General features: G+C 57.8%; 1 protein-coding gene across 2 annotated transcripts in view; it reads right to left on the bottom strand.

Annotated features, from left to right (window-relative positions):
- The window catches only part of SEMA7A (semaphorin 7A (John Milton Hagen blood group)), a 25,311-nt gene extending 2,566 nt beyond the window's left edge, over positions 1-22,745 (bottom strand). Inside the window, exons 1-10 of one of the 2 annotated variants that reach the window (XM_017548001.1) lie at positions 22,033-22,745; positions 6,231-6,382; positions 5,712-5,753; positions 5,326-5,418; positions 5,049-5,133; positions 4,795-4,905; positions 4,024-4,163; positions 3,239-3,423; positions 2,271-2,379; positions 1,980-2,178 (exon numbers count right to left, since the gene is read on the bottom strand). In XM_017548001.1, the coding sequence (XP_017403490.1) occupies positions 1,980-2,178; positions 2,271-2,379; positions 3,239-3,423; positions 4,024-4,163; positions 4,795-4,905; positions 5,049-5,133; positions 5,326-5,418; positions 5,712-5,753; positions 6,231-6,382; positions 22,033-22,204 (1,288 nt within the window). In that variant the 5' untranslated portion in view covers positions 22,205-22,745. Of the gene's footprint in view, positions 1-1,979; positions 2,179-2,270; positions 2,380-3,238; positions 3,424-4,023; positions 4,164-4,794; positions 4,906-5,048; positions 5,134-5,325; positions 5,419-5,711; positions 5,754-6,230; positions 6,383-21,881; positions 21,991-22,032 lie in introns of those variants that run through there. The other variant, XM_017548003.1, reaches the window with a different exon arrangement.
- Between the last annotated feature and the right edge of the window lie 2,299 nt (positions 22,746-25,044).

Genomic DNA, 25,044 nt, shown 5'->3' with positions numbered 1-25,044 from the left:
TTGAGACAGAGTTTCACTCTTGTTGCCCAGGCTGGAGTACAGTGGTGTGATCTTGGCTCACTGCAATGTCTGCCTCCTGGGTTCAAGCGATTCTCCTTCCTCAGCCTCCCAAGTAGCTGGGATTACAGGCATGTGCCACCATGCCCGGCTAATTTTGCATTTTAAGTAGAGATAGGGTTTCTCCATGTTAGTCAGGCTGGTCTCGAACTCCCAACCTCAGGTGATCTGCCTGCCTCGGCCTCCCAAAATGCTGGGATTATAGGTGTGAGCCACGGCGCCTGGCCTTGGATTCTAAATCAAGGGTTCTCAAGGTCTTATACCCGAGCTGCCTGCCTCCTAGACCAATGCTCTCTCCATTCACACGTAGGGACCAATGGGCATCCTGACCCCTGGTCCTCCCAATCCTACCTCACCTGCTGTCCCAGTTTCTAGACTAGCCTACCTCCCTCTTTCCCTCCCTCCCTCTTTCCCTCCCTCCCAATTTCCCAGGGCATCACTGCCCCAAAAAAGCAGTCAGATAATCGCCTGCCTAGCACGTTTCCTCTGCACATCTGTGATCCTCATCTGTGGACTCTGAGATGTGGCCAGATGCTCCTTGGGCCTGCTAAGCCCCCACCCCAGCCACTGCCTTCACAGACATACTGCCCTGCACCTCCTTCCAAACCAGCCCCAGTAACAGCATCCCCTTAGCAAAATTATCAGGAACAGACCCACTACTTCTCCCCATTGTGAGAGCCTCCCATTCTCTGCAGAGGACTCAGAAAGCTCTATTTTTAAATCTAGCCCCAATACGAATGCTGCAGGCTCCAAAATGGTGCGGGCTGCACAGCCCTCAGAGAGAGAACCAAGACACCTGCCCTAATCACTCAAGTGTGCTCTCCTCTCCAGTCTCCAGGAAGGGAATCCATGGACCAAGTCCAGCCTTCCTTGTCCTGGCTCCCGCTCCCAGTCCCACACTGTGTGACCTCCCCTGCTCCCTGGCCCTGCCATCCCCTGGCTGACCACAACAGCTGTGCCAGCCACTGCTGGAGCCAAGCAAGGACAGGGGCCCAAGGGTGCAGCTGGGATGAAAGGCGGGTAAAGGGGCAGGGACTCAGGACCCAGGCCCTGCCCTGTGGGAAATTCCTCACCCCAAGGCTTCCAGGAGCCAAGCAATCGCGCTGGGGTTCCGATTTCCTACAAGGTCACCCAAGCGGAGATAGTCCCAAGGTGAAGCAGCAACAGGAAATCACATGGGGAATGTGACAACTGGGGGTGGGCGCCTGCGCCTGAGTTGTATGGCCAGAGGTGCTAGAGGCCCTTTCCAGTTTCAAGGAAGGCAGCTGGGATGGGAAGCTGCCACAAATCCAACTCAGGGCTGGCTCCTCCGTGTCCGGTGGCTTTCCAGAATGCAGGAGCATCTCCCAGGAGTTCCACCCAGCTCCCCCCAGGGGGGCCTACTCCAGGGAAGAGGAGAAGCTGCCCCTGTCCTCTGTGAGACGAAAAAGCCTCTGCCACCTGGAACTCCTTCCTCGCGCCTAATTTGTGTCCCACCAACTCCTCAAATGTTTCCTCTCACCTGCACAATCTCAAAGACAGGAGGAGGGCCTGACTCCCTCCTTCTGCCTGGTGGAGGCCAGGATCCCTGTGGTTCAGGCCCCTCCTCCTCATTCACCACATCTCTTCCTATTATCTTCTTCCCTGAGTCAGACATCTGGACCAACGGTGCACCTGGCTTTGCACAGACTCTCTGGATTTCTGCCTCCAAATCCCAATGCTTGTTTTTCTCCCATTCCCCTTTCCCTCTTGCCCCCACCTCCTCCAGGAAGCTCTCCCTGCCTGACCCTTCCACACCTACACACATTAACCCTTGTCAACTCCAGTCACTCAATTCTTCCTTCCACGTGTAAAGATCCAACCAGATGTTAACAACATTATTCCTTACCCCTCCCATGCCCATTTTTACAAAGCAAACTGAGGGTCCCAGGGCAGCCTCTCACCTGTAGTTAGGTAAAGCACGTGAAAGGTGTCCCCGTGGCTGGCCTGCATGCGATGGACGACCACTTTCTGGTAGTGGTATTTAGAGTGGAACAATGGCGTCTTCAGAGGCCCCATGGGCTCCACCCTCTGCGACACCTCTGGGTGACGGTCAGCCACCTGGAAGGTCTCTGTGGGTATCGGCTTCTGGTATGAGAGGCACTGGGCAAGGAGAGCAGGCCCAGGTCAGTGGGGTGGTGGGAGGGGAGGGAGGAGCAGGGCTGGGCCTGGGCCCCGGCTGGTGTCACGCTCACCTTGCCAGGCCGAGGGTTGGGGAGGCTTGAGTAGTAGCCCTTGAGTGAGGAGGTGCGGAAGACCTTGTCAATGTCACCGAGGGAATACACGCACACGGCTGAGTAGTTCCTGCAGTGACACGGAGACCAGCTCAATGGGGGGCCCAGAAGCCACCCACCCACCACCTCCACCCACCCAGGCCAGCCCTGTGCCTGGTACTGAGCCACCAAACACCACTGAAAGGAGGGAAGGATGGAGAGGAGGAAGGAGAGAGGGAGTTCACCCTAATTCCTTTCTGCTGCAATCTAAAGCCACAGTCTCGGGTCCTGTCACAGAATCACTGAGTCTAGAAGCCATCTGCTCTACCCAACCCCAGGCTGGGCTAAATCCCAGCATGGGCTGAGCAGCTCTCTAACCCTCCCTGGGCACAGGCTATGGGATGCTGATGCCCCAGAAGACCAGACCCCCAGCCCCTTCCAACCTGGGGGGCTCTACCCACCCAGGAGCCACAGAGCAGGGTCTTGGCTTCTTCTGCTCTGTCCCCAACTCTCCCCATGAACACCCAACACTTTTGACTGCCTTGTTTTCAATCAATGAGAGTGATTAAGAAGTGTGAATTATCAGGCGCAGGCAGTGCCTGAGCAGGTGTGATAGCGCCCAGCTCCCCAAGAGACGCTTCAGCAGCTTCCTTCTGGGCGCAGCGTCCACTCGGGGCCCACACAGGTATTGGGACACACAGGCACAAGTGCAGTCATGAGTGTGCATATAGGCCATGCACACACACCCATGAGTGCAGACTCACTCACACAACGGTACACACATCGCGCTGGCTGTCCCCCCACCCCACACCCAGCAACAGCCCCCCCCCTTGAGCCTGCAGTCCCTGCTCGTGCCACACCAGGCAGGCCCTCAGCAGGGCCCAGGGCCTCCTGTCCCTACTGGACACGGAACCAGTGCCAGCCCCAGCCCCAGGACAAGGGCCACTCACCAGGGGTTGGAGAAAACGCCGTAGACCCTGGTGTCCCTCCACTGGCCGCTGGGGTCGGGGAGCAGGAAGACGTCCTGCAGCCTGTTGAAGTTCTTGTTGGTGGCAGCGTCGCTGCATACCAGCATGGCTTTCAGAAAAGTGTTCCACTTGGAGACTGACAGTGAGCTCTCCCCACCCTGGTCCCCCTGGAAGGGCAGAGGGTAGAAGAGGCCCCTCAGCACCTGCCCAGGCTTCCCCATGCACCCCAGGGAATCACTGCCAGCAATGCCAGCACCTGTGCCCAGAGGAGGAAGGCAGGCTGTGAGAGGCCGGGTCCTGTTGGGGGTGCCCGAGGACTCAGGCCAGGTCTCCAGACTCCAGCCAGCAGGCCTGGCTGACCCGGAGCCCAGGGCTAACAGTGGCCAGGGTCAGGGCAGTTGAGAGTGCCAGGTCCCCGCAGAGCAGACAGACTCAGACATACATTTACTGACTCACACAGATGGAGAGGAGGAAGGAGGGAAGGAGCGCATGTGGCACAGCACATTCACGCAGGCAAAACACACACACACACCATCACATTCACACATGCTCGCACGCCATCATACGTGCACAGGAGCTCAGCCATTTTACCCACGCATAGACACGTGACGCTCCATGCACACACAGCTACTCCCACAATCCCAGACACAGACCCACTCATACATCCACACAACTCCTGCGTGCACACAGGCACACAGAACTCGCCCTCACTCAGGCCTATTCACACACGCAGACACGCAGCCAGCAGCCCGCACGCCCCTGCTCACCTTGCACAGCTGAGCCACACGGGACACGTTCAGAGGAGCCTCAGGATTCTTGTCAGGATTGTCCTCTCGGAAGAAGTAGTAGATCTTGTCATCGTAGGCCTGGTCTTGGTGCACGATGGTGGCTTTGATGAACTGTGGGTCTGCCAGGGACAGAGGCAAAGGCTGGGAAGCCAGCCTGGGAGCCCACCCCAACCCCGCACATGTACACTCTCCTCCCACCTTCAGGTCTGCACAAACCGTGGCAAAGCGGACCTGGAACGGGACATAGGACATCAGGTCCGGCACCCCAAGGGCCCTAAACCCTGCACCTCCACCCCACACCTGTTTGGCCCTCACCCTACAATGATGTCATTGGCCCAGGAGCAATGACTTCATGTGTGGGGACTAGGGGAAGGTCCCTGGGGGCCCCTATGTCACTTCTGCCCAACTGGCAGAGCCCTAATAAGGAGGGAGTGTGGGGCTGTATGTCTGAGTTCCCTCCATGGGAACTCAGCAGAGGATAAATTTTGGCTCCTGGGGACCCTGCTCTGGGTCTGGAGCTCCCTCTGTTTGTGTTCTCCAAAGAGGGCTGGGGCCTATCCCACTGCCATGCCTCATCTGTTCCTCTGCTCCCAGTCAGCCCTAACTCCTCAGGCCTGTACCAAGGTCCTGCTTTCCCACATGGCCCCAGCGGCCCTCAGGGAGCCCTCCCAGAAACATCAGGATCCCATCTGCCACCCTAGGTGCTCACACCCCCTCATCCACCCTCAGCCCAGCCAGAGCGTGACTCACTCTGCATGACTGTATCGCTGGTGTACAGCTCAGTCTCGCCCTGGATGCGGCGGAACCGAGGGATCTTCCCATTGTATTCCTGCTTCCGGATGGTGGAATACACCTCGTCCCCTGGGGATGGTGGGAGGGGGCATGAGTAAGGGCAGGCAGCTCCTGGAAGTCCCTCCTCCCGACACTGGACAAGGAGCCGACCACGCCTCTCCCAGCCCAGTTCAGAAGCTCACTGCTGGGGCGCCTGCTTCAGCACTGCTTACCTTCAAACAGAACCAGGGAGTTCTCTTCTGGACTGAAGGGGGCATAGCCTCTCATCTCGCCAAGTGGCACCACTGTGCCATTCACCTGTGGGAGATCCAGAGGGTCACATAATCCCACAGCCACTACCCCCATGATGGCCAGTTTCCGGGTCAGGGGCCCCATCCTCCCAGAGTGAGGCCAGCCTTGGAATCTCGCCATCTCCTTCCCACCCTGAGGGGCAGAAGCCCACCCAGTAGAAGGCAAGCTGATTAGGCACATGGGGAGCAGCCTTCTCACCAGGTTCCAGCAGCTGGGGTGCCGGGCGTTGGTGCCACAGGCCAGCAGCCCCTCACCCCGCCTCTCCAGGAGAGTGATATAGTTCTCGCAGTCCTGCCCGGGGAAGAGAGAAGAGAGGAGAGGAGTTGGTTGCTGGGAGGCCCTGGCAGGCCTAGCACAAGGACCCCCAGGACTGGGGAAGAAGGTGTCAGAAGGACTGAGCATAGGTGACAGCCTCCCAGGACAGTCCAGCGTGGGTGCAGCTGACGCCATCCCCCTAAGCACAGAGGACTACATCTCCCCATCAGAAGGGGCAGGGCCATGCTTCCTTCCTTAGACTCTCAGGGTCTCCTCTCCCTTTACCAAGGGGCTTAGGCCCCACCCCCCATTCACCCTCCCCCACTCACCCGCTTATCCAGACAGGACCCCTTTGTGGCACTGATGTTCATCTGGGGGAAGGGAAGAAGAATTAGTTCACTCTGCCGGGGTGAGATGCCCCCAGAATGCTTTCCATGAAGCCTCAGGATCAGCTCCGGAGGAAGTGACCATTAGTCTCATCTGACAGATGAGCAACTGGGGCTCTGAGAGGGTGAGCGACCTACCCGAGGTCACACAGGCTGCTGGGTCTCATATTCAGAGCCAAAACCCAGAGGGTTCAGAAAACCAGCCATGGGCTCTAGGGCCCAGCAGCCAGCCTGGGCTTTCTGCAGCAGTGCTGCCCAGCTAGCCAGGCCCATTAGCTCCTGTTTCTCCACACTGCCCCGGCTCTCCACTCCAATCTGGACTACCTTTAGGGAGCCTCCCCCAGGGGCCATTTATAGGACATGGAGGTCGGGGCAGTTTAGGAAGAGATGCCAGCTCCCCCGCATTCCCTGAGGCCCCTCACCAGGGCCGGCGGGAGATAAGTTGGGAGAAGAGAGGCTCACCGTGCGCACAGACGCGTTCCTGCCCTCAGGGAAGTCAAAGAGGTAGACCTTGCTGCGTCCTCCCACCCACACGGAGGAGCTGCCTGGCTCGTGGAAAAGCACCGTGTGCAGCTCGGTCTGGCCGAAGTCCACATGGTCCTGCCCTGCATGGCCTGAGGAGGAGGCAATGAGTAGAAACATTGAAGCCAGGCCCCCAGCGAGAAGATTCTGGATCCCCTCCACATGGCATGCTGGAACCTGCTTGACAACCAGTGCCTGGTGCTCAGGGTCCTGGCAGGGCCTCAGACAAGCTCTGGGATGGGTGGCACCCAGACTCAGAGAGTCAAAGACAGGAGAAGTAAGAGATCCTCTGGTGGGCTCCAGCAACCCGCTGTCCTCACCCACAGCACGGCCCCTCCCCTAGTGCGGCAGCCTCTCTTTCCTTCACAGTAGGTGTGACCTCAGAGTGGGGCATGGTTTAGGGGCCTCTGGGGGTAACGGATCCCCTCTTCTGGCACACAACACTCTTGAGGCACTGAGCTCCTTGGCTATGCTCTGGGAGGCTTTCTGCTGCCCTATGACTGGGCAAGCGACCCCCCTCCCCCAGGCCTTTCACCAGGCAGCAGGGCCTCCAAGCATTCCCCCTTGGAGTCCAGGTTCCCAGCAATCAATGCTCAGAATCCCTTCTCCTAATCTGGGAATCCCTCTCCAACCCCTCCTGGCCCATCTCCAGCCACTTAGTGAGTACTAGACCTGAGAAAAAAAGGAATCTCATTATCTACTCCCTCCCATTTCACAGATGGAAACACAGAGGTCAAGGGAGGACACACGGAAGCAGGTCAGTAGCAGACCTTGAGCCTATGCTCCTGCCTACCGAGCTGGACTCTGGCATAGCCCACTCTGTCCCGAGTTCACCCATGGAGATGCTAATTCTCCTGCGGCTGAAGATCAGCTCTCACTCCCCAGCAACTCTGGGACAGGAGGACCTTCATGGAGCCCAGCCTGGGCTTTTCAGCAGAAGGGCTGAGTGGGACGATTTTGCCCAAAAAAGGAACTAACTTCAGCCACTGCCTCTGGGGAGGTGTCTCATCTCCGGTGACACTGCGAAGGCTGTCCTGGTTGCAGGAGTAAATTATAGGGACGGGACGGCCTGCGGCTGTGCCCCTGGCAATCAGCCACAGCCAGCATCTTCCCACCTCTGACCAGCCTGGGGCCTCACCCAGGAACTGAGTCTGACCACTGTTTTTTCAGCTGCAGGAAACTCTGGGGCAGCCAGCTTGGCAGTGACACCCGAGCTCCAACTCTGACCTAAAAGAACCACCATTTCCTCAACTCCGCTCCCAAGCCCTCTCACTCCCACTGGAGCCATCCCTACCGATTCTGCATGGAATGGGGGCAAGGAACAGCTGGACCACACACTGTGAGCCCACACCTTCATTCCTTAAGATACATTCCTTCCGCTGGGCGGGTGGCTCACACCTGCAATCCCAGCACTTTGGGAGGCCGAGGTGGGAGGATCATGAGGTCAGGAGTCCAAGATCAGCCTGGCCAACATGGTGAAACCCCATCTCTACTAAAAAGACAAAAAGTTGGATGTGGAGTGGGTGCGCACCTATAATCCCAGCTACTCAGGAGGCTGAGACAGGAGAATCGCTTGAACCCAGGAGGTGAAGGTTGCAGTGAGCCGAGATTGCACCATTGAACTGCAGCCTTAGTGACAGAGCAAGACTCCTTCTCAAGAAAAAAAAAAGATACATCCCTTCATGGCCAGGTCACCCCCAGAAGTGATCCTTCTTCACCTCTGCTATGGCCTGGCTCACTGGCTCAGAGGAGAATGCTGAGGTTCCCTGGGAGACATGCCAAGGTCACAGCAGCACACCAGCAGGCAGGACAGATTGGCTTGTCCCAGGTTAGAGTATCCCAGGAGCAAGACTGGCCAGAGAGAAGTGCTGAGCTCACTGTCCTTAGGCGGCGTGCTCCCCTCGTGCACATCAAAAATAGACTGAACAGCTCTGGGGATGTCAGCCCTTCCTGGCCCCCAAGGCTCCCTGCCTGTAGGCCCCAGATGTGCAGAGCAGGGGCTGGGAGGTACTGGTAGCTCAGCGGGAGCGGGGAGGGAGGGATCACTATCAGGTCTTGAGTGCCGCCCTGCTCCCCCTCCCTTCCTGGGATAAAATTCGAGTGCTGGGGTCAGCAGCCCACAGACACGGTCTTCCTGACTCAGCTTCCAGGGCTCCCCTTTTACCCGAAGCCCAAGCCACAGCTATCATCCCCCATGGCCCAGCCCGGGATCCAGACAGTCTACAGCCCCAGTTCCCCACCTGCTCCCCTCCCATCCCCCAGTAGCCAGCCTGGCGGCCAGGAAAAGGTGCGCATGTCTGCCTCTGGAGATGCTGGGCTAGGACCTGAGATCCCTAGCCCCTGGGGGTCAAGGCAGAAAAGCCCCATCCGTCAGACTGTGCTAGCCACCTTCATCAGTCACCTTAGCCCGACACCTGCACCAGGGCCACAGGCCCAGGTCTCCGAGGCGGCCAGCAAGGCCAAGGTACAACTATTCAAGGGGAAAAAGGCACTAGACGGGACCCTGGAGGGCCCTTGTCTAGGGATTGCGGGCCTGCTGAAGAGAAGAGGAAAGCCTGATGGCAGAGGCATGGCTGGGTCCTGGAGAGCAAGGTCTGAGGGGGAGGCCTGGCCCTACTCTGGGAAGACATCGGAGGGGTCAGGCAGCCACGCTGCAGAACGCTTCCACAGCTCTCTGGCAAAACTGTCTTAGCATGAGCCCCAGGGCAGCCCACAAAGTATCTGCTGAAGACACGAAGGGAAGGTGAGGGCTGCTGGCTGCTGGGTAGGAGCTGCGGCACTAGGGCCAGGACAATCTCGTCCAGATCTGCAAGCCTGAGCCCAGTTCCCCTCAAATCCTAGCCGCAATGGCCAGGGTGGAGGGAGGCAGGGACTATTCGTCCCATTTTGCAGAAAAACGAACAGGAGCCCAGCCTCCCGTGACCCCCAGGTTACTGCCTCTCCCAGTTCTGTGCTCGGTGATGCTTAGGGGCTAGGGGGAATGACACCAGCTCGGCCCCAGGACAAGGCCTTGGCCCATTCTCTGCCCCAGCCCCAGCCAGGGCTCCCACACTGCCCGAGGCCCTCAAAAGGCCTGATTGTGCCCAGGAAGTGTCGAGCAGCAGCAGCTCGATGAATACATGAAAGGAGGCTTTGTTCAGGTTGGCAGGAGCGGGGGCTGGGGGTTCAGGGGCAGGAGGGCTGCCTGGAAGTGAAGGCAGCACCAAGCCATCAGGGGCCAGGCTCTGTGGCCCCACCAGATCAGCAGGGAGAGAGCTGGGCCGGGGCAGGGACAGGCAGGGGCTGAGCGAGGCCAGGGGCTACCCCTAAAAAGGTCAGGCCAAGGGAGCACGTGTCATATCCCTGAACATTTTCTTTTCACTGCTTTATGGACCCAAAGGGAGAAGGGAGGTAGACAGAAGCTGGATGGGCCCAGGACAGGCGGGGAGAGAACGCCAGGCAGGGGAAACAGCCTGAGCAGAGGTGGGAAGCTGGATGCATGGGGGACAGAGGCCACGCACTGCAGCCTGGCAGACTCCTAATGGGAGAAGAATGGGGAAGGTGAGCTGAGGCCCACATGTCATAGGGGAAGGAAGATGCAGCGGGTCCAAGGACACACTGACCCACTGCCCATCACTCTCCCCTGCTGCCTGTTCTCCACGAGCAGGGCCAGGAGTGGAAAATGCCTCCCCGGCCTCCGGCGTCCCCCACCTCCTGGCTCCCCCTGCTTTCCATCCTGCTTGTCTAAAAGGAGCACCGTCTGGCACCGTGTCTCCCCCTTCACTCCCCTGCCTGACGCATTAGTGGCTGACTAAGTGGTAGCTAAAAGCTCCCAGAATAACCAGGGGTTCAGGCAGGGGAGGGGGCTAGGGACACATGGGGAGGGCATAGCCCAGAGGCAGGCCAGGCACGAGACAGCCCACCCCCCGCCCCATGTGATTCCGAGTCAATCCTCACTCCCGCTGGACCAGGAAGGCACATTCAGGCTGCCCCATACTCAGCTGGATTCCAAGGTTCCCCTGAGTTCCATTCCTCATGGTGGCAGGGCCAGCAAGGCCCAGCTCCAGCCAGACAGGGGGGCTGCAAGGACAGCTGGGTTGTAGGAGATTACCTCTGCCAGACACAGGCCTGGGTGCTCACGGGGCTCTGATCCCACTGGAAAGAAAGGGGCCTGACTCCTTGGGGCCCCTACCCCCATCACACTCCCAGCAGCAAGCCTGGGCCTCCGGGGCACGTTTCTTAAAGCAGGCCTGCCTGGTGGAGCATGCTTCTTCTTGTCATTCACTGTGTCACTGTTGGCCCGCTGTCCCCATACTCATGTTTGTGAGAGAGGAGGGCAGCTTCGGGGAGGGCAGAGGGGGAGTGGTTGTTGACCGTGAAGGGGCTGGGTCCCATGCTCTGGTCTGGCAAAGCCAGCCTTGCAACCTGACCCACTGACCCAGTAGGCCTTGAATACTAACCTCTAGGAGCCCTTTGAGAATGAATGGGCAGAGAATCAGGCTTTGAAAATGGCAGGAATGTGGGCATCCCCCGCAGAGAATGCCTAAGTCAGGCAGTCAGGGAGGCCCTGGGCCAATGAGCAGAAAGCAGGCTGACCTCAGGTTGGAGAGCCAGCACATCTGGCTGGAGCCTCCTCCCATGGTGGGCACTGCCAGGTCTACCTCATCCCCTCATCCAACTACCTACTTGGCAAAGAGAATAGCGGGAAGGCCCACATGGTGCCCAGGAATTAGCCTGCAGCCTCTCCCCCTTTTGGAATCCCACATCCACATGTCAAAGTGGAAGGGAGGGGATCTGAACAGTCACTGAACTGAAGGGCATGGAGGCCAGAGAGGCTGTACCATTGGCCAAGGACATCTGTGTCCTTGGAACAAGGGAAGCTCCAAGTTTCTGGTACCCATTACCCAGCTGCTTCTCTCCAGGATCACATCCTGGGCTTCCTGGAGAGCCTCTGATTTGCAAACAGCTGTATATTCAGCCTCTCCCTACTTCCCTGAATCATCCCTGCTCTCTACCCTTCCCTCTGCTGCTCACTAGATGCCGAGTCACTAACCTGATACTAAAGGGAATCACCCGCCCACCCGCCTTCCAGGTGAGGCCCTGATCTCCCAGGGGCCTTTAGTGATCAAAGCCTTAAATCCAAAGGAGTGACTAATGGTGGAAGTGTAGGTGCTGTGCGTGTCAGAGTGGTAGAGGAAACCCTTCCACTAGGGGTGGGAGCACAGGAACAAACGTTTCTATCTCTCCTGATATGGCCAGGAAGAGAGTTTCAGAAGCCTGGTTTCCAGGGTGGCACTGTCTTGGTGCTAAGGATAGGTCATGGTTGCAGGTGGGTCCTGGCGACACTAAGGCAGGGTTAGGTTATAGATTAGCTAGCTGCCTGGCAGGGGCAGGGCCTGTGTGCTGGGGCAGGTGGTGGGGCCTTGAGACAGCACTCAGTTCACTGAGGAGTGAGAAGTACCTTCTTTATCAGCCATGAGAACAGTGAGTTGTGTGCTGGGCCAAAGGGGAGTATCCTCCCACCCACCAAGGTCAGCTGTGGGTGGGAGGGGTGTTTATCTCACGTGTGGCTCAGCCCTGGCTCCAAGAAGCCTCATTATCTCTTTGGTTGGCAGAAAGGAGGAGGAGGGTGAGTAGGGAGCTGGCTGTGATGGCGACTGGGGCGGGGCCTTCCTGGGTTCATTTTCCTCCTCTGGATTGGCTGGGTGGGAGTCGGGGTGGGGTGCTGGTACTTGCTTGGGGCTTGGTTTTAAGACCCACCAGGATTCTTGGAACAAATCACAAAATAATCAGGGTAGGGCTGGGCGAGGTGGCTCACACCTGTAATCCCAGCATTTTGGAAGGTCAAGGCAGGCAGATCACAAGGTCAGGAGTTCGAGACCAGCCTGGCCAATATGGTGAAACCCAAAATACAAAAATTAGTCAGGCATGGTGGCACATGCCTGTAATCCCAGCTACTTGGGAGGCTGAGGCAGGAGAATCGCTTGAACCCAAGAGGTGGAGGCTGCAGTGAGCCGAGATCACGCCAATGCACCCCAGTCTGGGCGACAGAGCAGACTCCGTCTCAAAAAAAAAAAAAAAAAAAGAAGAAAAGAAAAAACAATCAGGGTTAAGTCCATGGGTCTTTTTGGGAAAGTGTGACTCTCTGAGTGCTGGAGAAGTCAGACAGCTTTCTGGAAGTGGAGGCAGCAGAAGAAACTGACATTCTCATCTGCCTCCACTGACCAACCCACCAAACCTCCAGCCACCCTGCAGAGAAGGCAGGGCAAGGCTGTGTGTTGCCGTTTTACAAACAGGAAAACTGATGCCCTTCCAAGCCACCAAGGTCTGGATGCTCTCCCCACAGCACCACTGTGCTCAAAAGACCAGAAGCTTTGGCTATTGGGGAGACCGGCTGGGGCAAAGTCCTGGGGAGAAAGGACAGTGTGGAAAGCAAGCCCCTTGGTGACGGGTTGTGCTGAGCAGGATTCCGGGACTCAGGGAAGGAAGGCTGGCCCTGAAGCCCAGCTGGAGTGGGTAGGAGGCCCTGAGCCCAAGCCCAGGGAAGGCCGGAAGCCCGGGACAAACACCATGTCCTGTCTACCTTCCGCCTGTTCTCCAGCCCAGCAGGTTTCAAAAGCCCCAGAGTGGGACCAAAGTCAGCTGGTGGGTCCTGCAAAGCAGACAATGGGTTGCCATTCAGGGCCTGCCCTTGGGCCCAGAGCCAGGGCAGGGGTGGGGGGAAAGGGCAGAGCATGGCTACACCACCCCAAGTGGAGGGAGGGAAGCAGGTGGAAGACGGGAGAAACAGAAGGTTCCCCAGTCTTAGCCTTAGCCTGAACCAGCAGGGGAGACCTAGCGAGGGCAGCCAGCCAGCGAGGCCCATTAGGGAGAGTCGGCAGGGGCTGGGCTGCCAGAGCTGCATTCCATCAGAAACCAGAGATGCCAGAGGAAGAGGAGGGTTATGAGGACGACGGTGCCTCACCACTCAACCCTTCCGTCACAATTCACTATATGCCAAGCACTGTTCAAAGTGATTTTCAGCCATATTAACTCACTTAACCATCACTGAACTCTCATGAAGTAGGTTCTTTTATTATCCCCATTTTATAGATGAGGACTGTGAGACACAGAGAAGCTGAGTAACTTACCCAGCACCACACAGCTAAGTAAGGGGTGGAGCAGAGGTTCATACTCAGGCAGGCTGACTCCAGACTCTGTGCTTACAACACTGTATTCCAGAGATGGGCCCTTGGAGCTTCCAGACCAGCCCTTCCCTGACAGATGAGGAGACCAAGGCCCACAGAGGGTGAAGCCCAGTCAGAGGCTACTTGGCCAATGAAGGCCTGACCTCCACCCATAACACCCTGAAGACAGTGTGTGCCAGTGCGCCTGGCTGTGCGGGCCCAGGTGAATGAATTCCTATACTTTGATGTTGCCCTGGCATCCGTTTTGAATAGACACTGGGCCTTTTTATACCAGAAGCGGTCAACCTTGATACTGTTTCCAGCTCCTGCCTCCTCCCAGTTCCTCCATGTGCTCGATCCAAATATCTACCGTAGACAGTGGTGTCCTGGTGACTGCCTCCCTATGGGCCAGCTACCTACAACCCACTTGACTGGTCCCGCTGACCCCACAGCCCGCATGGGCTGCGCAGACAGGCTAGTGACTGTCTCAACACGACCTCCTGGGTAAACCCACCACTTAAAACTCCCTGTGGAGGCCAAGTACAGTGGCTCACACCTGTAATCCCAGCACTTTGGGAGGCCAAGACAGGCAGATCATTTGAGGTCAGGCATTCGAGACCAGCCTATCCAACACGGTAAAACCCCGTCTCTGTTAAAATTGCAAAAAAAAAATTAGCCAGGCGTGGTGGCAGATGCCTGTAGTCCCAGCTACTTAGGAGGCTGGGGCAGGAGAATTGCTTGAACCTGAGAGGCGGAAGTTGCAGTGAGCCGAGGCTGCACTACTGCACTCCAGCCTGAGTGACAGAGCAAGACTTTGTCTCCAAAAAACAACAACGACAAAAAAAACCCAAACAAACTCCCTGTGGAAAACTTGTTTGAATAACTCCTTGGACCCCATAAAGATGGTGGCCCATGGATCCCTGCACCACACACGTGCTCCCTGACCTCCATCTGTGTCTGGCCTCAGGTGTGCCAGGTACCTCTCAGGACCTGTTAGTAACAGAATCTTCATTTCTACCTGTCTCTTAATCATTGAAGGGGTGCTCTCCATCTTAAAGACCCTAAGTTACAACACTGGGGCAGGAGTCTTCTTGGGGTGTGGCGTGGGGCCCTGGCCCTGAGTGACTGATTAAGAAGACAAGTCTCTCAAGATCTCTGCTCAGAACATAAGGTACTCTGTGGGGTCAGGCACCGTGGCTCATGCCTGTTATCCTCCTTCAGGAGGCCGAGACAGAAGGATCACTTGTGTTCAGGAGTTCGAGGCCGCAGAGAGCTATGATCGCACCACTGCACTCCAGCCTGGGAGACAGAGTGAGATCCTGTCTCTAAAAAAAAAAAAAGAAAAAGTACTGTGTGGTCTGAAGCTGACCACACTGAAGGGCAGTGTGCTCACCCGCCAGGTCTCCACTCAGCCAGCTCTGGCCAAAACACTCACCTCCACTCCTCAGCTCAATGACTCACCATGGCTCCCAAATGCCCATCCAGGCAGGACCCAACACCCCGGGGCAGGGCGGTCATGGCCCACCTCATCTCTGCACAGCTCTGCAGTGGCTCATTCCCATCTCCACACTCGCTCCTGTTCTCCCTTCCCTGGGTTGACCTTTCCCTTCTCTCTGTGCACATGGATCTTACCTGTCCTTGAAGGTCTAGCTAAATCCCTTGGATCCAGGAAGTGTTCCAGACTGCTCCAGCCCTCACTGCCTGTCGCCTCGACCTTGTACCACAAACCATCTGGCCCCACCGCCTTCGCTCAGATCACGCTGTCTGATGGGGTTTCACCTGGCCTTTGGGGTCCTGAAGGTGAGGACCAGGCCTCCTCTTGCTCCATCAACTTCCATTGCCAGGGAGCAACTCAGACAGTGGGGAGAGGCAGGACTGGGGCAGGCCAAACTCCCTGCCAGAGGGACAGACATCTCAGAACAGGTTCCTGGGCCACCAATGGGGTGCAGAAGTCATCACAGTGACCTTCCTTCCTCGACAGGCTGGGCCAGAGCTCTGCCTCAGCATTCCAAGTAGCTGTGCCTACAGGCGTGTGCCACCATACCCAGCTAATTTTTTTGTGTTTTTAGTAGAGATAGGGTTTCACCATGTTGGCCAGATTGATCTTGAACTCTTGACCTCAAATGATCCACCTGCCTTGGCCTCCCAAAGTGCTGGGATTACAGGCGTGAGTCTGTACAAACAATATGAATAGCTTTCTATGCTATACTCTGCCCCTACCTCATACCCCTGCCCCTAGCTCTAGCCTGGCTCCTCCTCCCCCAGGAAGCCTCTTTTGATTGCACCATCCCACACTGACCTTTCCTGCTCTCACCTCCTGTCCCAGTCCCAGGCTACATCTGCAGGTCATTCCTGACCTCCCCAGTAGGGGTCCACCCTACTTCACAGGCAGAAGACCCACCTTTCCAGGAATGTGGGGGCTCCCAAAGGGCAAACCCAGGGCTTCTCTTCCTGCCTCTTCCCCAGAGGAGCTGAACACAGACCTAGGCTGGCTGCCCTCCATGGCGAGGGGTCACCCAGGGGTGCTGGCACAGAGCCCGAGCCTCTGATTGGAAGTATGGGTTCCAGAAGGCTTGGCAGGATCAGCCTAATCCCGGGCTGTCATGACAGTTAAAACCAGATTAGCCGAGACACAGAGCAACCTGTCCTCGGGACCCGAGGCCCAGCCCACCTGAGGCAAGACCAGAAGAGGTATATGGAGCTGCTCCCAATCCAAGGTCCTCAAGAGAGAACACTCATGGCTGTGGCTCCTAGGAGCACTGGGGCAGGAAGAGTCTGGGCCCAGCTGAGCTGGCCGAGGAGGAAATGCGCTCAAGGAGCCCCCAGCACGGAACAAAGTATGAAGGCAGACAGACAGCTGGAAACAGGCTGAGAGCCGGGCAGAAGCAGAAGCTCAGAAGACTCAGCCCCGGTCCCAGCTCTGCCTGTCTCATCGGTTAACCTTGGGCCAGTCCCCGTCATCTCTGAGCCTCAGTTTCCCCATCTGTGGAATGTTTGGCTGGCCCAGCTGATCTCTTACACTTTTTTTTTTTTTTTTTTAGACAGAGTCTTGGCACATTGCCCCAGAGAGGGAGGCTGTAGACAGTCTAAGAGCTCCTCCCCAGACCTGCACCTAAGCCTGTCTTGCTCTGTCGCCCAGGCTGGAGTGCAGTGGTGCGATCTCGGCCCACTGCAACCTCTGCCTCCTGGGTTCAAGCAATTCTCCTGCCTCAGCCTCCTGAGTAGCTGGGATTACAGGCACTCACCACTATGCCCGGCTAATTTTTGTACTTTTTTGTAGAGACGGGGTTTTGCCCTGTTGGCCAGGCTGGTCTCAAACTCCTGACCTCAGGTGATCCGCCTGCCTCAGCCTCCCAAAGTGCTGGGATTACAGGCGTGAGCCACTGGCCCGGCCATCTCTGACATTTCTTATCTGACATCCTAAGCTCTGCGCTGTCAGGCTGTGTGGGTTGGGGTCATCCAAGAAGGTTCCTCAGATGAGCTGAGAAAGAACTAGCAGCCTCCTTTCTGAGCAGAAAGGAGGGGGAGGGTTAGCAGGGCGCAGAGTGGAGCGCGGGAGCCAGGGATTGGTGAGGGAAGAACCATGGGAGTCCAGGAGGCAGTGGGGCCAGGCCACTATGCAGGGCCTGCGGAAGGCAGCAGTTATGTGCCGTGTGTTCCAGATGGGGTACAGCATAGGGACAAAGGTCCTCGGGGGGGCCGGGCACAGTCCTGGAGAGACGCCAAGGCCAGGGCCAGGGCCAGGGAGGGGACAGTCCCTTGAGGCCTGGATGGCTAGGGAAGTGGTCCAGCAAGGCAGCCCTCCATCCCCCCGCTTTCTTTCTGGCCTGCCTGGCTCCCTAAGGACCGGACAGCTGGCCATACACCTGGTAGCTGGCTCCCCCTGCAAGGCTAGGAATCCTGGCTCTTCTGAAGGCAGAGCAGGTTAAGGGCCCCTTCTTCCCCCAACCATGGCCGAAGAAAGGCTCCTGGAGCAGCCAGGCTGGGCCAAAAGAGGAAATGAAGAAAAATGGAAACTTTTCAGCCCAGAGCTGCCAATCAAAGCAGGGGAAGTGCAGGCAGTCTCTTGTGACAGAGCCGTGTGGGGCTGGGGGCGGACAGGCCGTCAGCTAGTGGCCTATCCACTCCCACTACTGCCCGCCATGAGCTGCCAGACCGAACTTCACATTTCACCTTGCCTGGCCCTCCTCAAAATACAGAGCCCAGCTTTCCCTGCTACCCCCAGAGCCCCACCGTCAGCCCAGATAGTGATACCCACCGATACCCACACTGCCCGCCTCTACCTCCCTACTTCTTCTGTCTCTGCAGAGGAAGAGCAGGAAGAGACAGAGCTGAGGGACAGACCTTCTCACCTGGAGACTGCTCTGCGGTCAGGAGTCAATGGGGAAAGCCTTGATCTCCCTGGACCTAGCCCCAGCCTCCCACCAGGGAGCTGTGACAGGGCTATGGCCTTGCCAGCACTCGAGAGGGCTTCCCTGCCTGCCATGGCCCTTCTCTGGTGGATGTGGCCTTCCTCCCCACTGCTGGGACAGCCACAGGATGACAGGTGTCCCCTCACCAATGCCCAGCTGGACAAGTTTCTTGCAGGAGCCCCCAGGTCCAGTCAGACTCAACACCTCCCTATTGGGGACCCCTCACATGGCTTCTCTCCTCTCTGTGGTCCTAGCTTTAAGTTCTTGGGTTTAAAAATCCTGTTAAGTGGGGTGCTTCCTCCTGTTCCTTCCCTCCCCCAGCTGACTCATTCCTCCTGCCATTTTGGCATGTTACCTATTCCAGGAAGCCCTCCCTGATTCAGAAAATTGGGTTAGGCATCTCCTCAGTGCCCACAGCTGCCCTCTGTTATGCATTCTGCTGTACCTGAAGGTTTCTCTGCCTGTCTCCATCTACACTGAGAAGTCTACACGGGCACAGAATCATCTTGTTCCTCATCACTGGATCCCCAGCTTGGCCCCAAGACCCGTACAAGTTTGGCCCCCAGCAAATATTTGCTGAATGAGTATGTCCACCCTTGAGGCCACAAGCTAATAAGACATTTCCTCCAACTGATCCTCAGCCTTTGGCCCATGAAAGAAAAAGACAAGAAAGAACACGAAACTTGAGGGTTTCCCCTGACTTCCCAGGTTTCAATTTCTCCTCCAGATTTCTCGAAATCTAAGACTTAAACCAGTCACCACAGATTCTGCCCAGCCCCTCCCATCCCAGAGATGGGAGACATTAGTTCAGAAATCCTAAGACATTAGATCTCAGAAGAGGATGAGCCCCCTTCTGCTACCCTCTTTGGGCACTGGGGGAAACTGAGGTTCAGTAGAGGCAAAGACTTGCCCAGAGTCACAGAGCCAATTAGGTCACAGCCTGAACCAGGCTCCGACCTCCCAGCTCCTTCCCTCTACCACGGCCATCCTTGGGCCTGTGCCAGCATCCGTTCCAGCAGACCTGCTCTCAGAATCTGCACTGTCCAGGACAGAGGGGTCCCAGAGCTTGGTAGGAAGTTCCTGGTGACCTCACTGAGCATCTCTCTCAGCTTAGGAAACTCCCCCTCTCCTCTGAGGAATTGCCCCCCCTCCATGACGCTCTGCAGAGGGAGTTCACCTTGAAGGTGATAAACACATCTAAGTCCCCAAGGGGGCAAGGATTTCCACTGGAAATGCTGATGCTTGGGGAGCCCCAGACGTGTCCTCATCCCGTGGAGGAGGTAACAACAACCTCCTGCCCTGGAGAGCAGCCCCAGAATGGCTCCCCAGCAGCCACCAAGTCAACAATAACATCCCGTTGTTTATTTGGACAAAAGAGAGGGAGGGCAGAACCAGCCGGGCAGGTCGAGACTGAGGATGTGGCTCTGTTTCCCCATGGACAGGCTGGCTCACCCCTGACCTTGGGGTTCAGGACTTTCCAAGCCTTCTCTAACTCCTCCAACAACTGATAAAATGGGGGAGGGGTGCACAGCTGACACGGGCATGCCAACCTTCTGCTAGGTCCTACCCCTCACCTACAATCTATTCCCTTCCAGTCCCTGCTTGCAGGAAGACGAGGACCATACAGGCACACCCTTGACTGGCCCATGTGGCAGTGACAGCCCTTGGGGGACAACCCCCAGGGTCTTTCTTGCTCTGGTAAGCTCTAAGGGTCAAAGACAGGTGCAGAGCTCAAGGACACCCGGCAGGTACGTGATGGCCCATCCATCTCCCTGGCCTGAGCTACACTGTGCCAGACTTTCATCAGGCTGCAGAGGCAGCAACCTCTCTGATCAGTGCAGGCTGGCCCCCTTTCAGAGTTCCCGGTCTTAATCTTTCCCTAGAACTTGGAGATTCAAGCAGCAGAAAATAAAGAACTTTCCATATCTATTCCAGTCCCCACAGCTGTCCTGACTCAAAACTAAAATCCCAATCTATGCCTCATAGAGAAATGGCTCCAGAACCACCACCATCCCTGATTTTGTCATTCCTGGACACCACCATACCCCCACCCACCCACTGGTAGACAGAGCTCTAGGCTTCCAGCAAGACCCCCCTCTTACCCTATTCCTGGGTTTGTCCTACTCAAGCCCATTCCTGTCCGATTGCCATGTGTCACCCCACAGGAGGCAGGAGGCAGCTGTCAGTCGGGCAACCATCACCAGCTGGTGGCCCTGGGCGTGGGGGGCAGGTGAATGGCAGGGCCTGTCTGGCCAGTGGGGCACCTGGCACTGGTGAAGGAGACCACAGGCTGTCGTTAGACAAGACTGGTGAGCGGTTGGCAGACCCTGGCCAGTGGGGCTCAATAGTGCATTGCTAAGCAGAGGGCACGGCCAGTGTGGCTACAGCAGTGAACTGCAGGCAGGGGAGGCAGGGCATGGAGCTGGGCTGGGAGCTTCGAAAAGTGGGTAAGAGGACTGCGAGCAGCTTTAGCCTCGGGGTGGAAACTAAGTGCCCAGGATGCGATATGTGTGTTAAGTGCTAAAAAGTGGGTATGCATTGAGTGGGGTGGGGTGGGGGGTCACGGGAAGACTGTGGGACAGGCACACAGAGCCATGATGCAGGGAAAGATTCCACAACACCCAGACATGGCCATTTGTCCCCTCCAGAGTGCCCACACGCTATGATGTCCAAGACAGCCAAGGGGAGTGAGGTAAGGCAAAGCTGCTGGGAGGGTAAAGGAAGCCTGGGCTGGAGCTGGGATGGCAGAGGGGTGTGCGGGCCTCCTCCATGCACCCCGGCCAGAGCTCCAGCAGTGCTGCTCAGCTCCCTCCAGGAGCACCTCAGGCTGCGTAGCCGGAGCTGGTCCCCAGAGCACCTCATTCAACGTCCCAGAACCATTTACATCCTTCTCCCCTCCCTAACCCAGAACCCAGACTGGTCCGGTGGCAGATCAGAGCCCCTGCCTGCACCTGAGCTCCCACACTGCTCAGTGACCTTGGGCAAGTCACATTCCCTCAGCGACTGCGGCAATTCTGGCCACTCGTTTTGTGTGTGGTTTTTTTTTTCCCCTCTGCTAATAATACCTGCCCCAGATAATGCTCAGACTCCCGCAATCCCTGCAAACTGCCAAAGGCATCAAAAGGCTCCCGGTGGGGCCAGATCCGACCAGTCCCCCAGCCCCCACAGCGAGTCCCCCACCACCACCACAGGGGGGCCGCAGAGACGTCAAATTTGGGGACAGAGCCGAGTCGGCCTGGGGGCGGGGAGGCATTTGTGTGCAATGCAGGGGAGGAAAGATCAGTTCCTAGCGGCAGAAAGCCTCAAACCCCAGCCTAGCCGGCTTTCTGTCCCATAGCACAGGGTCTAAACTGAGGTGCCCTGGGGGAGACTCCGGTCCCCCGGGTTCTCATATCTACCCTGGCCTAAAAGCTGCACCCCCGACCAAGATCCACTGCCTGGGGGTCCTAACGGCTGTGCCCCACCCAATGGGCACTGACCCCCAACGCTGGAGGCGATTTCTGGTGACAACTGCCACGTGCGGGCAAGGGGGGTGCAGCCGGTCCCGGCATTGCAGAAGCAGCGCCCGGGTACCCCAAGCCCCCCAGCACCGCACCACATCCCACCGCCTCGCCGCAGGGTGCCCACCCCCTTGTCTGGCCCGCGCTCCGGGCCGGGGCGGGGGCGGGGGCAGGCGGCGGGGTCTTTGTTCCCGCTGCCGAAGCGCAGCGGCGGCGACGGCGGCGGCAAAGGGTCCGCGCCCCCCTCACCGGCCCAGCCTGCGCCCCGCGCGCCAGCAGAGCCCGCAGCTCAAGAGGAGGGGGCCGAGGTTGGGGTCCCGGGTGGGGAACCTCCAAGGCCCCCGCGCCAGAGGACCCAGAGTGGCTTAGGGCTGAGAGAGGGGCCCGCCCCCTCCCCTGGCGCCCGGGCGTTGCGGCTCCCGGCTGCCAGAGACTTGGAGCGACTTAGCCTGGGCTCCGGCCCCCGCCGCTAGCTCGCCGCAGCTTTACAGCCGGCTCTGGCGTGCCAGCGCACACACACACACACACACTCACCCAAACCCACACGCTCCACGCGAGGACAGCACAGGGACAGCCCGGGACCCGCAGAGCCGTGCGCACGCACTCCCTCCGGGTGCAGCACACTCCATACCCGCCCCGCGCAGCGTCCGATCCCGTGCCCAACCCGCCGCGCGCCGCCGCCTACCTTTCCAGACGGCGAAGATGCGGGGTCCGCTCCTCGGGTGGCCTTGGGCGGAGGCGGCGGCTGCCCAGAGCAGCAGCAGTAGCCGCAGCAGGAGCCCCGACCGAGCCGGCGGGCCAGGGACGCGGGCGCGCGGTGCGCTGGGGGCGGCACGTCCGGGCGGAGGAGGCGTCATCCCGCGGCCCCGGGAGCGACAGCGGCAATCAGCCGAGACTGAGCCAGCGCCCGGCCGCAGGCAGACCCAAGCGCCAGGAGGCGGAGCCAGCGCTGACCCCACCCCGCCCCGCCCCCGCCCCTCGCAGCCTTTTCTCGCCTTCCTGGCTGTCCTGAGCTGGAGCGGAGCTTCTCGGGGAGCCTCAGCCACCCGCTCCCGGGCAACTCCACGGGGAGAACCCGGCTGCGGACAAGCCAGACTTGCGGTCTTCTGCCAGGAACGGCAGGCCCTATCCCCTCTCTGGACTTCCGTTCCACTGCACGCACCCCATAAAAAGATCGGCCTAGAAGTCGTGGAGGACCTCTCCAAGGGCGCAGAGGAGTCCAACACCCAACAACCTTGCTATGTCCAGCTAAGTGGTTCGCTCCCTGAGGACTACGGTCCTTGGAGAACGGGTTCGCCTGAGTGGACACGGCTCCCTGCTGAGCCTACCAGCAGGCACAACGATGATGTGTGGGGAGCACTCAGGGACCCGCTATTGCTGTGCCAGGGAGAACACTGGAAATTTTTCATCTTGGCCTGGCTCCTTCCCCTCCCTCTCCTTTCTCCTCCCTTCCCCAGCCAGCAGCCTTCTGGGCTGCCTCCCCCCCAGCCAGCTGGTGTACTCTCAGAAAATCCAAACTCATTTCCATGTGAGTGGAGGGGGATATAATTAGGAAAGCCCCTTCCCCAAGTAGAAAGGGGAGCATCCCCCATGCCCGACTCACTGTGGGGGAGGGAGGGTCAGAGCAGCTTAAGGGATCTCTGCCTGTAAAGTGCTTGGCTATCTCAGGCAACCTGACCATTCAGTGGGGACTCCCTGGGGAGATCCAGGCCCAGACCCCCTGCAGTTACCTGAGCAGCCCAGCCAGCTCTGCCCACAGCTCCTCCTCCCAGCACCACCTGCCTGCCCCTTGTAAAAGGGTCTCCTCTCTCAGACCAGAGAGGGCCCAGACCTACCACCTCCGCTTGTGCCTCAGGGAGCCATGAATGGAAAATCCACCCAGCTCAGTAAGTGCTTATCTAGTGTTTACTGGATGTGTAGCCCAAGGAGGGCTGCACTGAGAGGAGACAGGCTGAGGAAGGAGCAGAGGTGAATATCCAACCTTCAGAACTCACAGACCGAACTATGATTTGCCTACTGCAGACACTAGTGAAGGTAGTGGGTGGGCTCCCCTGGCTGCCCTCTGCCCTGCTCCGTGGGCCCGGGACTGTTCTGTTGTTGTTTTTACCTCCTGGAACCAGGAAAGTTTTGCTACCAAGAAGTTTGGCTTTCTCATTCTACATTTTGCTTCCAGTTGTCCCCTCCTTCTTTCCTGAGAACTCCAAGGCACCCCAGCAGGCCAGGAAGATAAAATCAAGGTACAGAGACAGTGCAGAGCAAGGTTCCTGGTCCACTGGGAGGAGCCAACAGCCTCATAATGCCCAGGGGCACACTACCCCAGAGAGGGAGGCTGTGGACGGTCTAAGAGCTCCTCACCAGACCTGCATCTAAGCCTGTGCCCCTGAAGCCAGCAGTGCAGCCTGACCCAGGCCAGCCTCTAAGATGGACACTCAGTTTCATGTGCTACACAGGTATGGCCCCCAGTGTCTGTCCTCTCTATGCAAAGCTTGGGCAAACTAAGAAATCACCTGTCTCTGCCTTTTGGAACTAAGAATTCAAATGGATTCAAAATCAATGATAACATTGCCCATGTGCCTGGCAACTCACAACACGTAACCCACATTCACCTACATCATCGCTGCCAGTCCTCCACTCTTCCTCTCACTGAGGGAGGAAGCATAACTCCATTTCAGAGAAGAAAACTGAGGTATAGGGAGGGGCAGGGACGGACCTGCCCAAGGTCAACTGGTAAATGGTAGAACGAAGATGGGTTTTCTGACTGCAGTAACAATTGCTAACACTGCGTGCTGTGCCATCTCATAGCCTCATCTGAACTCAATCCTTACACTCCTATGAGGTAGAAACTATTAGTCACCTTCCTTTACAAATGAAGAAATCAAGGCACAGTCCAGGGATGTGAAGTGCCAGGATCACACAACTGGTTAGAGGCAGGACGGATTGGAATTCAGGTGGTTTCTCAAGGGCCTGCACCCTTGACTGTGGCTGAAGTCTGGGTCCAAACTATCCCCAGAAGGACCTAGACAGGACCCAGGTCACCAGGTGGTGGGCAGGAGGGCAGATCAGGGAATGGGCTCAGTCTCCCAATCAACAGAGCAGCAGATGGAAACTGGGGTAGATGCCAGATAATTTTTTTCCAGACTTGGGGGTGGCGGGGAAGGAAACAGTGCCGAAGACCATCCTTCCCACAAGTCAGCCAACCTGCGGACAAAGGGCCAGGCCAGATGGCAGCCCACTCTCTTGGTTGGCTGCAGGCAGCCAGGGGAGGAGAGAGCTAGGCTCATGACTTGAGGCAATAGCTTTATAAAAGGAAAGGCAGCTAGACTGTGGGGCAATAGCGAGGAGCAGGCATTATCACCAGAGTTTAGGCATGGACTTTCTTGCCTCAGGCAGCATAGGAAAATCAAGTCAGAATGGCATAGGTGGTATCAGGGGCCTGCCAGCCTCACTGGAGGCCAAGGCTGGCTCTTGAGCCTGGACGGAGAACAAGGGCACAATTCCCATACACAGCCAGTGATGGGAAGTGGACCAGCAGTGGAAGCAACAGATGTGGATGCTGACATGTCTGACGGGGAGGCACATTCTTGTCCCTCCCTTTCCCGTGAGTCCACATTCAGGGGAGGGAAGAAGGCTTGGAGAAAGAAATGGTGCAGGGCTTCTATCTCTAAGAAAAATGCCTTAGGCCGGGCGCGGTGGCTCA

Source organism: Cebus imitator, unplaced genomic scaffold (assembly GCF_001604975.1).
Source record: "Cebus imitator isolate Cc_AM_T3 unplaced genomic scaffold, Cebus_imitator-1.0 Scaffold203, whole genome shotgun sequence".
Lineage (NCBI taxonomy): Eukaryota > Metazoa > Chordata > Mammalia > Primates > Cebidae > Cebus > Cebus imitator.
This window is presented reverse-complemented; position numbering and strand designations above follow the sequence as displayed.